Here is a 15,204-nt window from a genome sequence, read left to right as displayed (position 1 = left end):
CTGTTTATTTTGCCATCTCATTTTAACAATTAGTTCTTTATTAATCTGAAATGTTTTATATGGCATGAAGTATGCCTGACATTTACCATAGATGGTATTGACTTATTTCTGAGACAGCACCGAATCGAAGACTTGTCAATCTAAGAACAGCTTTTCAAGAAGAAAGGAACTTCCACACAAATGTACACGATAACTATAAAGTGCATCCTGATTGTAGATGTATGGGGAAATCATTCTGGATATTAGAATGTATATCGTTAATCACATATGATATTGATCAATTATCCAGGAATAGTTTCTTCAATAATTATCTTTTCTCCACTTATTTGATACACACTGTTTTATACGCTTATATCAGTTTCTGTTACATTTCATTGATTTGTCTATTCTCAATGCCTGAACTTTACTGTTTTATTTTTGTGAGGTTTTTAATTCTGTGTGTGTGTGTGTGTGTGTGTGGTTTGATAATATTTTTTGGTATCTGGAAGATCAATTTTCTGTCTTTTTTTTTCTCCCAAGATTTCTTGGCTATTATGCCCATTTAGTCTTCCAAATGAACATTAAAATCATTTTGTCAAGGATTTCAGTAGATCAGGGTTTCTTTGGGCCAATAATTCTTTGTTGTGGGAAGCTGTCATGTGTACTGAGAAGATGTTTAGCAGTATCTTTGGCCGCTGCCACTAGATGCCACAACCAAAAATGTCTTCAGACATTGCCGCATGTCTCCTGGAGGGCAAAATTGTTGTAATTCAAAACCACTACATTAGATTTGTAAGTTAATTAAAGGAGAATTAATATCTTTATAATACTGTCTTCCTAATTAGAAGCATAGTATAACTTTCATTTTATGAGGTTTTCTTCTGGGCAGTTAGACTTTGGGTCCTGAGTCTTTCTTATCAAGGAGCTAGTGTTTTGATTCTGAATGACACAAGGTTGAACACATTAATTATGGTGAGTATCACATAGTAAGAAAAGTGGCATTCATGTCACACACTATGTTATGTCCTTTGAATGGATTAACTCATGTTATCTTTCTTGCAGCCCCACAAGGCAAATACTGTTATTATCCCTTTTTGATAGATGAGGCAACTGAGGAAGGTTCAACCAGGTGCTAACTGGTAGAGCGGGTTTACCACCACTAGTCTCAATCTTGAAAATCCTGGGGTGAACTTGTGAACCTCTCACCAGGTTTTCAAGAGAACATCCTCTAGCCCTGGCCAGTTTGGCTCAGCGGTTAGAGCATTGGCCTGCGGTCCAGAGAGACCCGGGTTCGGTTCCCGCTAAGGGCATGTACCTCGGTTGCAGTTTGTCCCCGGCCCTGGTTGGTCATGTGGGTGGCAGCCACTCGATGTGTTCCTTTCACGTCGATGTTTCTCTCTCTCTCTCTCTCTCTCTCTCTCTCTCTCTGTTCCTTTCTCTCCCTCCCACTGTACCTGGACCAAAAAAAAAAAAGGAAAAATGTCCTCGGGTGAGGATTAAAAAAAGAGAGAGAGAGAGAACATCCTATAGGGATGCTAGAAATAAATGTTTGGGGGGGGGGGGGAAGCAAGTTGTAAAATATAAATCTTTTTTTAAATTCTCTTCTGAGGATGTTTTTATCGATTTTTTTTTTTTTTTAAGAGAGAGAGGAAGGAAGGGAATGAGAGAGACATTGATGTGAGAGAGAAACATCGATTGGTTGCCTCCTGTATGTACCCCAAGCGGGGATTGAACCCACAATCTAGGCATGTGCCCTGACTGGGAATTGAACCCACAACCTCTTGGTGTACAGGACAATGCTTCAACTAACAGAGCCACCTGACAAGGGCTATAATTCTGTTTTTTTAAATGTGTGTGTTTTATAAGAATAGACCACCAGGGTTTTTTAATCTAAAAATTACTTTTTAAAACCCTGTCATGTACATAATTTAAAATATTTTTAAAAATCACTTTATCTTTCTCAACCTCTTTTCTGAAATGGTAAGTTCATTGCTATACACAGCAATATTCTCAGAATTCCCAGCAACTAGTTTAATGCCTCAAATATAGTAGGTGCTCAGTAACTATTATTTAAGGAGCAACAGAATTCTTTTTTTTTAATCCTCACCCGAGGATATTTTTTTCCATTTATCTTCAGATAGAGTGGGAGGGAGGGAGGGAGGGAGAGAGAGAGAGAGAGAGAGAGAGAGGTGAGAGACACATTGACTGGTTGCCTCCCACACAACCCTGACTAGGGCCAGGGACTGAGCCACAACCAAGGTACGTGTCCTTGACTAGAATCGAACCCAAGACTGTTTGGTCTACAGGTCGACACTCTAACTGCTAAACTGGCCAGGGTGAGAAACAGAATTCTCACTGTTAGTTTTCTAAGGAATCCTTTCCTCCTGATAAGTTATGTTACAGTTATGTCAAAATGCCCTCTGTGATGGAAGAGCCCAGGGATAAACATGCATCTATCCCGGGCTAATTTTTTTTGTTTAAGATCAGGTGGGAGTCCTGGAGAGCCTGGGCACAAACCCAGACTGAGCCTTTGGAACGACCTCTCCAAAGCCCAGCGTGAAGTCCCTGATGCCCACTCGGGGCTCAGGATACTTCCCGAATTTCCATGTCATTCTTGCACAGGGGCCATGATAATCTCCCTGTCGTTCCAGTTTCGTATATGTGCTGCCAAAGGGAGCACCAGGCTAATTTTTTGGAACTAAATATGCAGATATGCCATAGAATAGAAAGCGAAATTCACCTACATTTTGCATTTAAAACAACATGTCAAAATAATTTGGATCTTAAATCAAGGTCAGTTTCCCTTAAGGCTGAAGATGACTTCCCATCTTTCATTAAAAGCTTTAGTAAGATATAATTCCATACCATACATAAAATTCACCCATAAAATTCCCTGAGTTGTGCAACCACCACCACTATCTAATTTTAGAACATTTTCACTCTAAAAGGAAACCCTGTACCCTTCAAAGGATTATCTGTTTGTTTGTTTTTTTAAAAGGTCCATAATCATATAGTTTGAAAAATAAAATTACCCCATTTTATATTATAAAAATTATTCTATTTATTTATTTTTTAATTCTCACCTGAGAATATTTTTCCATCTATTCTCAGACAGAGTGGGAGGGAGGGACGGTGGGAAGGAGAGAGAGACAGAGAGAGAGACATCATTGCAAGAGAGACACATCTATTGGTTGCCTCCCGCACAACCCAACCAGGGCCAGGGACCGAACCACAGCTGAGGTAACTGAGGTATGTGCCCTTGACCGGAATCGAACCTGACTCTGGTCTGTGGGCCGATGCTCTAACTGTTGAGCCAAACCAGCTAGGGCTATAAAATTATTTTAAAATTATAAACAGGAAAATAATTCGGGGTATCAATAAGAACCCATCCCTATCCATCACTGTCCATTGCCACTCTCCAAAGAAAACTAACATTTTTTCTGTATTGTTCTGGAAGTGTTCTGTGTATGTACACAAAAATATATAAATGTCTAATTTTTCCTGCAATGGAATTATACTGACTTAAAAAATTTTTTTCCCTTGATTGATTTTAGAGAGAGAGGAAGGGAGACAGAGAGAGAGATAAAAACATCGATGAGAGAGAACATAGATTGGCCACCTCCTGCATGCCCCCCACTGGGGATCTGGCCCACAACCTGGGCATGTGCCCTGACTGGTAATCAAACTGGCGACCTCTTGGTGCATGGGTCAACCACTGAGGCCCATACTGACTTTTTAAAACGACTTAATATATTTTGGGCATTAAAAAAAATATTAGTATCTCATTCCAACTATTGTCCATTTTGCTCACAATGGTATTCCCAGTGCATAACATGGTGGCTGGCACAAATATTCACTCAATAAATATTTTATCAGCTGCGACTTCTCTAATGTTAGAAATAAACTATTTATTTAACCAGTCTCTTATTTAATATTTCTTTTGGGTTTCAGATTATGATGTGATGAACTCTTCATAAAAATATGTCTGTAGGACAAGTTTCTTACAGTAGAATTTTGGAGTTAAAGACATATATACTTATAATTTTAATATATGTCACTGTTATGGACATACTGTCCTTTGTGAAGGCCATTGGAATTTTATTTAGAATTTATTAGATTTATAAATTAATTAGAAGAGAACCAACACTTTTAACATTTTAAATGTTTTGTAATAAAAGTTCTATGAATAGACGATCTGAATAGACCTATATCTATTAAAGAAATTTAATCAATAATTAATATCCTTCAAAATCAGAAAGCGCCTGGCCCAGATGGATTCACTGGTGTATTCTGTTATACATTTAAAGAAGAAATTATACCAATTCTTAACAAAAAATAGAGGCAAAGGAAATACTTCCTCATTTTCAGCTATCCTCCTACCTCCCCACTGCTTCCTGATTTCCGTAGTAATCACTTGCTGTTCTCTCTAGTTTACTACTTGATGTGTGTATCTAAATAGTGTAGTTTACTTTTGCCTATTTTTGAACAGTATAAAAGAAAACAGTTTTTTGTTTTTTTTTAATCCTCACCCGAGGACATTTTTCCATTTTTTGTTCAGGTAGAGTGGGAGGGAGAGAGAGGAACAGAGAGAGAGAAACATCGATGTGAAGGGACACATCGAGTGGCTGCCACCCGCACAACCGACCAGGGCCGGGGACAAACTGCAACCGAGGTACGTGCCCTTAGCGGAAACCGAACCCGGGTCTCTCAGGACCGCAGGCCGACGCTCTAACCACTGAGCCAAACTGGCCAGGGCAAGAAAACATTTTTTTTTTACTGACATCAAATGTATAGAGAATTTTTCCCCACACCAACCAAGTCTCCAACTTTCTGGATACCAACTAGGTGTACTACAATTTAATTCAATTGTGACAGCACCTGGAGTTAGCGAAGAACCCACAGGTTAAGAGCTCAGTCCCATAAGACTACCCTCCACCCCACTTCAGATGCCAGTAGTAATTAACGGGTTCCCAAGTTACCCACACTTCTGTCAAACTTGGCTACAAATCAGGGGTTCCCATGACCCTCTCTCAAAGTTCTATAATTGGCTATAATGGTTCACAGAACTCAGGAAAACACTTTACTATTATAGTTTATTATAAAGGATGTAAAGGAACCACCAGAAGGGGCAAGGTCCAGAAGGGTCCTGAGTGAAGGAGCTTCTGTCCCCGTGAAGTTTGGTGTCCACCTCCCTCCTGTATGTGCCCCAACGGGGATCAAACCCACAATTCCTGGTCAGGAATTGAACCTACAAACCTTTTGGTGTATGGGATGACCCTCCTACCAACTGAGCCACCTGGCCAAGGCTATTAACAGTCTTTTAAGAACAAACTTGACATTGCTGCTCCTCTCTACTGTTTGTCCTTTTATTCATTTCTGTTATTCATTTCTGCCTTCTTTAGCCTAGTTCCTTTGCTTTGTTTTAGGCATACAGATTTTAAATTATTATATCTTGATGAAATAAATCTTTTATTGTGCAGTGGCCCTCTTTATCTCTAGTAATACTATTTTCTTTGAAATCTATTTTATTTGATATTAATATAGCTACACTGGCTTTCCTTTTGTTCATTTTTCTTTGTTGTATCTTCTCCCATGTTTTTACACTTATACATGAATTCTAGCTTTTATTAAGTTGATATATTAGAGTATCTAGTTAGTCCTTATGATCAGAAATGGAACTCTTTTTTAAAAATTACTGCAGCCCTGGCCGGTTTGGCTCAGTGGTTGGAGCATCAGCCTGCAGACCAGAGTCCTGGGTTTCGGTTTCCACTAGGGGCACGTACCAAAAAAAACAGCAACAAAAAATTACTACAGTTGCCCGGTTGGTGTGGCTTAGTGGTTGAGTGTCAACCCATGCACCAAGAGGTCGCTGGTTCAATTCCTGGTCAGGGCACAGGCCCAGGTTGTGGACCGATCCCCAGTGGAGGCTGTGCGGGAGGCAGCTGATAGATGTTCTCTCTCACTGATATTTCTATCTCTCTCTCCCTCTCTCTCTAAAATCAATAACAAGAAAAATATTTTAAAAAATAAAAAGTTACTGCAGTTGAGTTGCTAATGTTTTAGAGAGGATACTGGTCAGTAATTAGGATGACATTATTTGTTATACACACTGAGGCAGTTGAGAGTGAAAGGGAGTGCTGATAATAAGGACACCAGGACAACAGGTATACGGCAGGGTCATCCAGGGCAAACGCGGAGCACCTACTGATTTTCCTTTTCTTTTGATCACATTTTGTTGTAAGTACTATGTGAGGTTTCCAAAATGAAACAGGAAGCGTATATGCCTTTTACAGTTATCTTGAATAGGATAAATAACATTATCTGTTTCTCTAAGTTTTGTAGAATTTGTTTTTAAGAAGCCATCTGAACACAAGAAGTAGGTAACAGTGATTGTTTTCTGGGGAGGGTGCTGGGGTCAGAAAGAAATTGTTTACCTTCTACCTTTATACCATTTTAATTATTTTTTAAACCCTCTCTATGTTTTTTATTAAAAAAAAAATAAAGCTATATTTATTTATTAAACCAATATAAATTGAGACTATTTAGGTTTAGTGGAGGTTTTTTTTTTTGAGAGGTAGATCTTTGATTTTAATTTTAATATTTTTTCTGTGATTATTGGTCTACCAGCCTTTCTATTATTTCTTGAGTAAGTTTGGTAGCTTGCTATTCTACATAGTTATTTATTCTAGATTTTTAATTGAATAGAATTTAATTTTATATAATAATTTCTACTACAATTTATTTTCATTGCGATAATTAGAGGTTGATATGCAGTTATAGAAAATAATACAGAGAGATTCCTATACACTTGCCTAGTTTCCTCCATTGGTAACAGTTTGCTAATTTGTAGTGTAATATCACATCCTGGATACTGATATTGATACAATCTGCTTATATTATCCAGACTTCCCCTATTTTACTTGTATTCTTTTGAGTGTGTATATTAAGTTCTACAGTTTTATCACTGAACAGATCCAATACCATAAGGATTCTTCATATTACCCTTATATAACCACACCTACCTTCCTCCCTCCACCACCATCACCCCGCCCACATCCCTAACCCCTGGCAACCACTACTCTGGCCTTCATTAAATGTTATTTAAATGCAATAATGTAGTATGTAACCTTTGGGGACTGGCTTTTTCACTCAGCATATTTCCTAGAAGATTAAACCAACTTATGTGTATCAGTAGTTCATTCCTTTTTGTTGAATAATATTCAATCATATGTATGTACCACCACAGTCTGTTTAACCATTCACCTGTTGAAGGACATCTGGGATAATCCCAGTTCTGGGCTATTACAAATAAAGCTGCTGTGAACGTTCATATACACATGTTTGTGTGAATAGTTTTCATTTCTCTAGTGTAAATAGCCCAGAGTGTCATCGCTAGATCCTATGGTAGTTGTACATTTAGTTTTCAAGAAACTGCCAAACAAGTGGCTATACCATTTTAGTCTCATTGGCAATATAGGAGTGATCCAGGTCCTCTGCATCCTCACCAGCATTTAGTATTGTCACTATTTTTATTTTAGTTATTCTGATATGGTTAGTGATGTTATGGTTTTAATTTGCATTTCCCTAATGGCTAATAATGTTGGACATCTTTTCATCTTTTGATTTGTCATCTATCTTCTTCAATTAAATGTCTATTCTTATCTTTTGCCCATTTTATAATTGAACTTTGTTTTTTTACTGTTGAGTTATTAGGGTTCTTTGTAATTCTAGTTACTAGTCCTTTGTGGGATATGTGGCCTACAAATATTTTCTTCCAGTCTGTAGTATGTCTTTTCATCCTCTTCACAGGCTTTCATAAAGCAGAAGTTTGTAATTTTAGTGGGGTCTTATTTAATCATTTTTTATTCTATAGACAGTGCTTTTAGTGTTGTCTAAAAACTCTTTGCCTGGCCCTAGAGCCCAAAGATTTTTCTCCTGTTTCTTTTTCCTAAAAGTTTTATGTTTTATATCTAAGTCTATAATCTGTTTAGAGTTAATTTTGGCCTAAGGTATGAGATTTAGGTCAAGATTCATGTTTTTTGCCTATAGATGTCCAATTGCTCCAGCACTATTTGATTTGCTATTTATTTTGTGCTCAAATAGCCCCAGTTTTGGCCTTTGAAAGCCCCTTTTTGCTGGCTTCTGTTTAAGAGTAATTTTGAGTAGGCATTTTGTTTATCTTATTGGCTTACTTTGGAAACAAATCCCCAAGAAAGATGCATCTATGCCATATTAAGTACTTACTATATTAATCCCGAGGATGCGTGAAGCTTGACTTGTGTAATGTAGCAATGAAAGGAGGATCTGTAGAATCCTTCCAATTCTGATGTTCTAATGCAACTTTTAAATTTTCCAAAATTCTAAAGATTGGTCTGACTTGTTTATAAAACTAAATAAATTTCTCTTAGCCTGGGAGTGGGGAGGAGGTGGTGTCATGTTCTCTATTCTTAGTACATCATTAGGCCATTATTGAAAAGACAGTTGGCACTCCACCCCACGACTGCAGTTTCGAAATACATGAAACAAAACTAACTGAACTAGCTCTGGCTGGGTAGTTCAATTGGTTAGCACATTGTCCCTATTTGCCAAGGTTGTGGGTTTGATCCTGGTCAGGGCACATACAGGATCAACCAATGAATGCATAAATTAGTGGAACAACAGATCTATCTTTCTCTCTTCCCTTTCTCTCTCCTCCCCCACCTCCTTTCTTCTCTCTCCTTTCCTCTCTCTCTAAAATCAATTTTAAAAAATTAACTGAACTAAAGGGAGCAATAGTTAAAGCCACAATCATAGTTGGACACTTTACTATACTTCTGTCAGTAATTGATAGCACAAATGGATATCCCTAAAATAAAGAAATCAAAGATCTAAAACATACTGTCAACAAACAAGACCTAATTGGCATTTATAGAATATATCCAAAAGCTGCAAAATACACTTTTTTTTTTCAAGTGCCCAAGGAACATTCAGCAAGGTAGGTGATGTGTTAGGATATAAAACAAGTCAATGTATTTCAAAAGATTGAAATCTTACAGGGTTTGTTTTCTGATCATAATAAACGTAAATTTGAACTACATGATACTGACTACATATTAAAAATTGTGGAATGAAGCAGTACTTACAGGGAAATGTTTAGCTTTTATTTGTAATGTTAGAAAAGAAAGAGGTTGAAAATCAGTTATCTAAGTCTCTACATTAGGAAGCTAGAAAAAGAACAGCAAATTAAATCCACAGTAAATAAAAGGAAGGAAATAATAATAACAGAAATAAATGAAATAGAAAACAGATTAAAAACCTGGTTCTTTGAAAGGATCAATAAAATTGATAAACTTCTAGCTAGACTGATCAGGGACAAAAATGCAAAGGTTACAAGTTACCAATATTGGGAATTTTTTTAAAAAGGAATTGGGAATAAATTTATACAGAGTATAGAATTAAAGAGATAATAAGGGACTACTGTGAACTATTTTATGCTCCTAAATTTGACAAGTTACATGAAATGAACAAATTCCACAAGTCACAAAACTAGCACAAGAAGAAAGAATAAATGTTTACTAAAATATTGAAAATGTAATTTAAAACATTCCTACACTGGCCGGTGTGGCTTAGTGGATTTAGCATCGTTCCATGGACTGAGAGGTCCTGGTTTGATTCCCTGACAGGGCACATGCCTGGGTTTGCGGGCTCGATCCCCAGTGGGATGCATGCAGGAGGCAGCTGATCGATGTTTCCATCTCTCTCTCCCTTCCTCTCTCTCTAAAAAAATCAATAAAAATATATTTAAAGCCAAACAAACAAAGCATTCCTACAAAGCACATTATAGGCCCAGATAGCTACACTGGTGATGTTTATCAAACTTTCAATCCAACACAGCCTTTCAGTATAGAGGGGGCTGGGAATAGTTCCCAAGTCATTTTATAAGGCCAATTTTATTATGATAGCAAAACTAGTAAAATAAATGACAAGAATAGAAAACTACAAAAATTCTTAATACAACATGATACATTAAACCCAACAATATACAAAAAGAATAATACATTATAACCAAGTGGTTTTTTCTCCAGGATTAATCAATGCATATAAATTTTGCTATTAATAGGGCAAAGAAAAAAATAATGATCATCTCTGTTGTACAGAAAAGGCATTTGACAAAATTTAACAACCAGTCCCAATGAAAACTCTCAAAAAACTAGGATAAACAGGAAATGCCCTCAATCTGATATGGGGCTTCTGTGAAAACTCCATAGCTAACATTGTACTTGATGATGAAAGTCTGAAATTCTTTCCTCTAGGTTCAAGAACAAGGCAAGAATGTCTGCTTTCAGCATTTCTATTGAGAATTATAACTGGATGCCTTAGCCATTGCAATATGCAAGAAAAATAAGTAAACATACAGATTGGAAAGGAAGAGTAAAACTTCTTTGGATAACGTGATTGTTCATGTGGAAAACCCTAAAAGATCTACAAAAAATAATTACTTGAACTATTAGCAAGGTTGGAGGATACAGGGATAAAATCAATAGTATTTCTATATACTAGCAATGAATAATTAGAAAAATGACAATAATTTCTTTCCATTTTTAATATAATCAGAAGTTAAGTCCAGCTAGTGTTAAGCATTGACCCATGCACCAAGAGGTCGCCAGTTCAATTCCTGGTCAGGGCACATGCCCAGGTTGTGGGCCCAATCCCCAGTGGGGGCCATGCAGGCAGCCAGTCAATGTTCTCTCTCATCAATGTTTCTCCCCCCCACACCTTCTTCTCTCTCTAAAATCAATAAAGAAAAAACATTTTTTTAAATTAAATTATTTGGGCTAAAGAAAGAGGTTTATACAGATGCAATCAGGATATGAGAGAGGACGTGATTAATATGACAAGAAGTGGGCTGGAGGGATTTCACATGGTGATATCTATGCTGAGTCTTGAAACACAAGAAATTTCCCAACAACCAAGGGGATCATAGTCATTCTGGGCAAAAGAAAGAACATAAGCAAACATAAACAAAGATAAAGATAACCGAGGAAGCATGGCACATTTGGGGATCTGTAGTAGTTCTGTGTGATTTGAACATGTGAGGAGGAGGGTCAGTAGTCAAGGAGAGGCTAAATTCAGGCCTTACTATGAAGGACCTTGTGTGTCTTACTAAGGCATTTGTCCTTTAGTTTGTAGCTTATTTGGTGGGTTTTAGGTGGGAGAGACATAGTAATGTTGTACTTCAGAAGTTGGCGATGGAAGAAGAGATGAATTCAGACCCTTTGTGGCCTTGAAGCTACTTATGTTGAGTTCAGCTAGCAGCAGAGAACCACCAAAGGCAGTGATGCTGTTTAGCTGCCTCTTAGGAAAGAGGGATTTGGTGTCACCAAACTATCCCTATTCCAGGATGAGGTGCACGCCAACTTCTCACTTGACCCACCCAGAATCCTGCGCCTGCTTTGGTGCCATTAACAGTGGTGACCATTACGTCTATTAAATAGCATGGTAGCTGTGGTAGCCCAGCAATTAGTACCCAACATACCAGTGGCAAGGTACCCAGTCAGGTGAGAAGACACCCGGGAGGGAGATCAATATTGTTCCAGGCTCATGGCACAGAGGTTGATTCTAGTACCTCTGGCTGGCATCATCAGGCTTTGTGAACTGCCTAATAATTTTATAACCCTTTGTTGTATTATCCTCCATATCTGACTCTAGGCTTACTATATATTGAACGAAGTTGTACATTCCTGGGCCCTAACAGGGAAAGAGGGTAACAAACCTGGGTTTGCATGTTTGTCTCTTCTACTCAGCTGGATAATCCTTAGGTAAATAACCTAATGTCTCTGAATTTCAGTTTCCCCACCTGCATAATGGAGATGATAATGCTTATCTGATAGGGTCATTTTAAAAGTTAAAGACCCGTGAACGCACTCAACATGTTCTTAGCACATAGTAGAATCTCTTATATTAGCTTCTCTTTTTCTGTAGTTTGTTTTAGCTTATCCTGTGTATTTGCTTTTCCAAACAAAGGTTGCTTTTTAGTTTATGACTTAAGGTTGAAATTTTACCTATGACTTCCCTACCCACCTTGGATCAAAAAACATTTCCCACTGTGCCCTCAGTTATGTTCATGTGGCATTTGGATAAATTAAGAAGGTATAGAAATTGACAGCATTGACAGTAAAATTTTGACCAAAGGGAATAAATTGATGTTTGTGTTATATAATATTTATAGATTATCAGTGAAGTGAAAAGGTAAAATATGCTTTTCCTTAAAAGCTAAGATTTGTCTTCTTAGATAAAGCTGAGACTCCCTACTTGACCCTTTATCTTCTCCTAATCCTTCAACAGGACTTCATTGACTTAACCAGAGAAACCAGACCAAGGCCAAAGGATCGCAATGGAATCTGTGTGATTGACCTGACAAGAACTGAAGAAGAAAACAGACCTATTGCCACTCTTGACTTGACTCTCGAACCTGTTGCTCCTTCCCAGAAGGAGTCAACAAATCTTCAAACATGTGCCAGCCTCTCCAGCAAAGAGGTGATGGAAAGGCGGGTGGACAGAAGCTCTTGGCCTGCAGCACGGAGAATCATTAACAGTGATCCTGTGGATTTGGACCTCTTGGAGGAAACCGTATTTGAAGGCCCCCAACCCCCTACGTCCATCAGTGGGGACTCGGTTAATACAACAGAGCCGAACTGTAGCTCAACCACATTCAAAGATGACTTCAGCTTCTCGTCCAGCCTAGAGCTATCTTCAGATGTTCACTCCCTCTCCCCAATAAGCAATAATGGTAACAGCAGCAATCAGAGGGCGCCCTTGCCATGCCCACAGCAAGATGCACCTTGCCCATCTCAAGCCTTGCCATGCCCACTGCGAACCTTGCCAAGTCCACTACGAGCCTCACCATGTCCACCACGAGCCTCCTCATGCCCACCACGAGCCTTGTCGTGCCCATCACAAACCATGCAGTGCCAACTACAAGCTTTGCCTAACCTGCCTCAAGAAGTGCCATGCCCTCAGAATATGCCATGCCCTCAGCAAAATATACCAAGCCCACCTCAGGATTCATCATGGCATCCTCAACATTTACCATGCCCACCTCAGGACTCATCATGGCATCCTCAACACTTACGATGCCCACCTCAGGACTCATCATGGCATCCTCAACACTCACCAAACCCACCTCAAGACTCATCATGGCATCTTCAACACTTACTATGTCCACCTCAAGACTCATCATGGCATCCTCAACAGTCACCAAGCACATCTCAAGACTCACTCTACCCACCTCAAGACGGTCTGGGCCGACCTCAAGGTGTACCAGGCCCACCTCAAAACATATCCTATCCACAAGATGTGGCATACCCGCCAGACATGCTACAGTCACTGGGAGACATGCCACAGTCACCAGATGTGCCACAGTCCTCAGCAGACATGTCACAGTCATTGCGAGATGGACCACAGTCATCAAGAGACGAACCTCAGTCACTAAGAAGTGTACCGCAGTCACTAAGAGGTGCACCACAGTCACCAAGAGACATGCTGCAGTCACCAAGTGGTGCACCGCAGTCACCTGGAGACATACCACACTTGCCGGGAGACAGGCCTGACTCTCCCCCACATGATGTACAGAACTGTGACACTCCTATGGATGTCTCAGCTCCATCCTCTCCAAACTGCTCTCTCAGCCCGCAGTCTCCACAGTCTACAACTTCCTTAGAGAAAGTCCCCTGGCTCTCTGTCACAGAAACTCCAGCCAGAAAGGAGATATCAGTGTCAGAGCCTGCCAACCCTGGGCCTGCCCAGGTACAAGCGCGAACACCCCCAGGTGTGTTGAACAACAGACCATGCCTGCATAGGCTGAAGTATTTCTTACGACCTCCGGTGCATCACCTCTTCTTCCAGACACTAATACCTGATAAAGACATAAGAGAGGTGAGCTAACCTATCTTCCCCTAGGAAGTAGATGTCCTTTATACACGCCTAGCATAAGTTAGTATGCTAACAGGATTCCACACATGAGAGAACATGTCCAATAGGAACTTGACATTTTTAACTTTCCCCACTTGTGGAACCATTTAGTGTAGAGTCAGATTCGGGTTTAAATTTCAGCCTCACACTTAAAACTGGCACTGTAGAAGTCTGCTTTTCTGAGCCTTAGCTTTCCTGTCTGTGAAATGGAGATAAGAACCTACCTCACAGGATCATTAAATGAGATAAAATAGTACAGTGCCTGTTACGTCTGGCTCATCATAGGCCTTCATCAAATACTTCTCTTCAACTCCTATGATGCCCTTATTACAGCTTCCATATCACAGAAATAATAATACTCTTGATACTTCAGTGCCTCCAAAATTATTAGTCTCTGACATTTGGGGAGGAAATTCAATTTTAAGATTTTAGTGGGAATGCTACTTCCCATTGGTCTTCATTGATGTATGAGAACTAAACCAGATGTGTAAGAAAAAAACATTGTTTTTGCCCTTGCTGGTGTGGCTCAGTTGGTTGGAGCATTATCCCATACAGCAAAAGGTTGTGGGTTCAATTCCCAGTCAGGACACATGCCCAGGTTGCAGATTGGAGCCCTATAGGGGGCAACCAATTGATATTTCTCTCTCACACCTATGTCTCTCTCTCTCCCTCTCCCTTCCTCTCTCTCTAAAATCAATGGAAACATGTCCTTAGGTGAGGATTAAAAACAAAAAATTGTAGCTAAGTCCCAGAGTGTGAATCTATTTTCTCATTATCCATAACTACATTCCCACCATTAAGAAGGCTGGCTTGAAGTAGCTCAAGAAATCACAAGGTACATTCATCTTCAGTGATTCAGCTTAGCATGTTAAGCACTCGCCTTAATTTGGCCTTAGAGAGTGAATTGTTTTCTCTCATTTTGATTGTTGTTATATCTTCTAATATGTTTGTCTTCTTCTGAATGACTATCCCAACCACTAGCCCATTCATTCTCTTTGTTCCTGTGGGTTTGCCTTGGGCTGGTGATAGTCTGTTCATTATCAAGGGCAATGTGGGGACTTGAAAGAAAGTAGTCAAGGCTGCAGTGCTTTTTAGGTGCCACAGGACTAGAGAAGCCATCAGGAGCTGCAGATGGGGAGACTGCCCTCTCTTCATCGTACACATTGCTCAGGTTAGAAGGTGGCAAGTTAGGCTAGACAAAGCGGATTTTCCTTCTTCTTTATTTCTTACCTTCTTATGTTAGCCATCTAGAATAAATCTTTCCTGTCCTGTGAT

The 15,204-nt window shown here is 39.2% G+C and overlaps 1 protein-coding gene and 1 non-coding gene across 2 annotated transcripts in view; one reads left to right on the top strand and one right to left on the bottom strand.

Moving 5' to 3' along the window:
• The window catches only part of SIMC1 (SUMO interacting motifs containing 1), a 46,188-nt gene that overhangs the window by 6,353 nt on the left and 24,631 nt on the right, over positions 1-15,204 (top strand). Inside the window, exon 2 of the mRNA XM_036239746.1 lies at positions 12,304-13,893. Within this exon, the coding sequence (XP_036095639.1) occupies positions 12,304-13,893 (1,590 nt within the window). The remainder of the gene's footprint in view (positions 1-12,303; positions 13,894-15,204) is intronic.
• On the bottom strand, positions 2,557-2,659 carry LOC118616636. Its single transcript, XR_004956624.1, has one exon. It is a non-coding gene; the product is annotated as a U6 spliceosomal RNA (small nuclear RNA).

The sequence above is a fragment of the Molossus molossus genome, unplaced genomic scaffold (assembly GCF_014108415.1).
Source record: "Molossus molossus isolate mMolMol1 unplaced genomic scaffold, mMolMol1.p scaffold_m16_p_4, whole genome shotgun sequence".
Taxonomy (NCBI): domain Eukaryota; kingdom Metazoa; phylum Chordata; class Mammalia; order Chiroptera; family Molossidae; genus Molossus; species Molossus molossus.
Note: the sequence above shows the minus strand (reverse complement) of the source record. Positions and strands in the feature narration are given on the sequence as shown.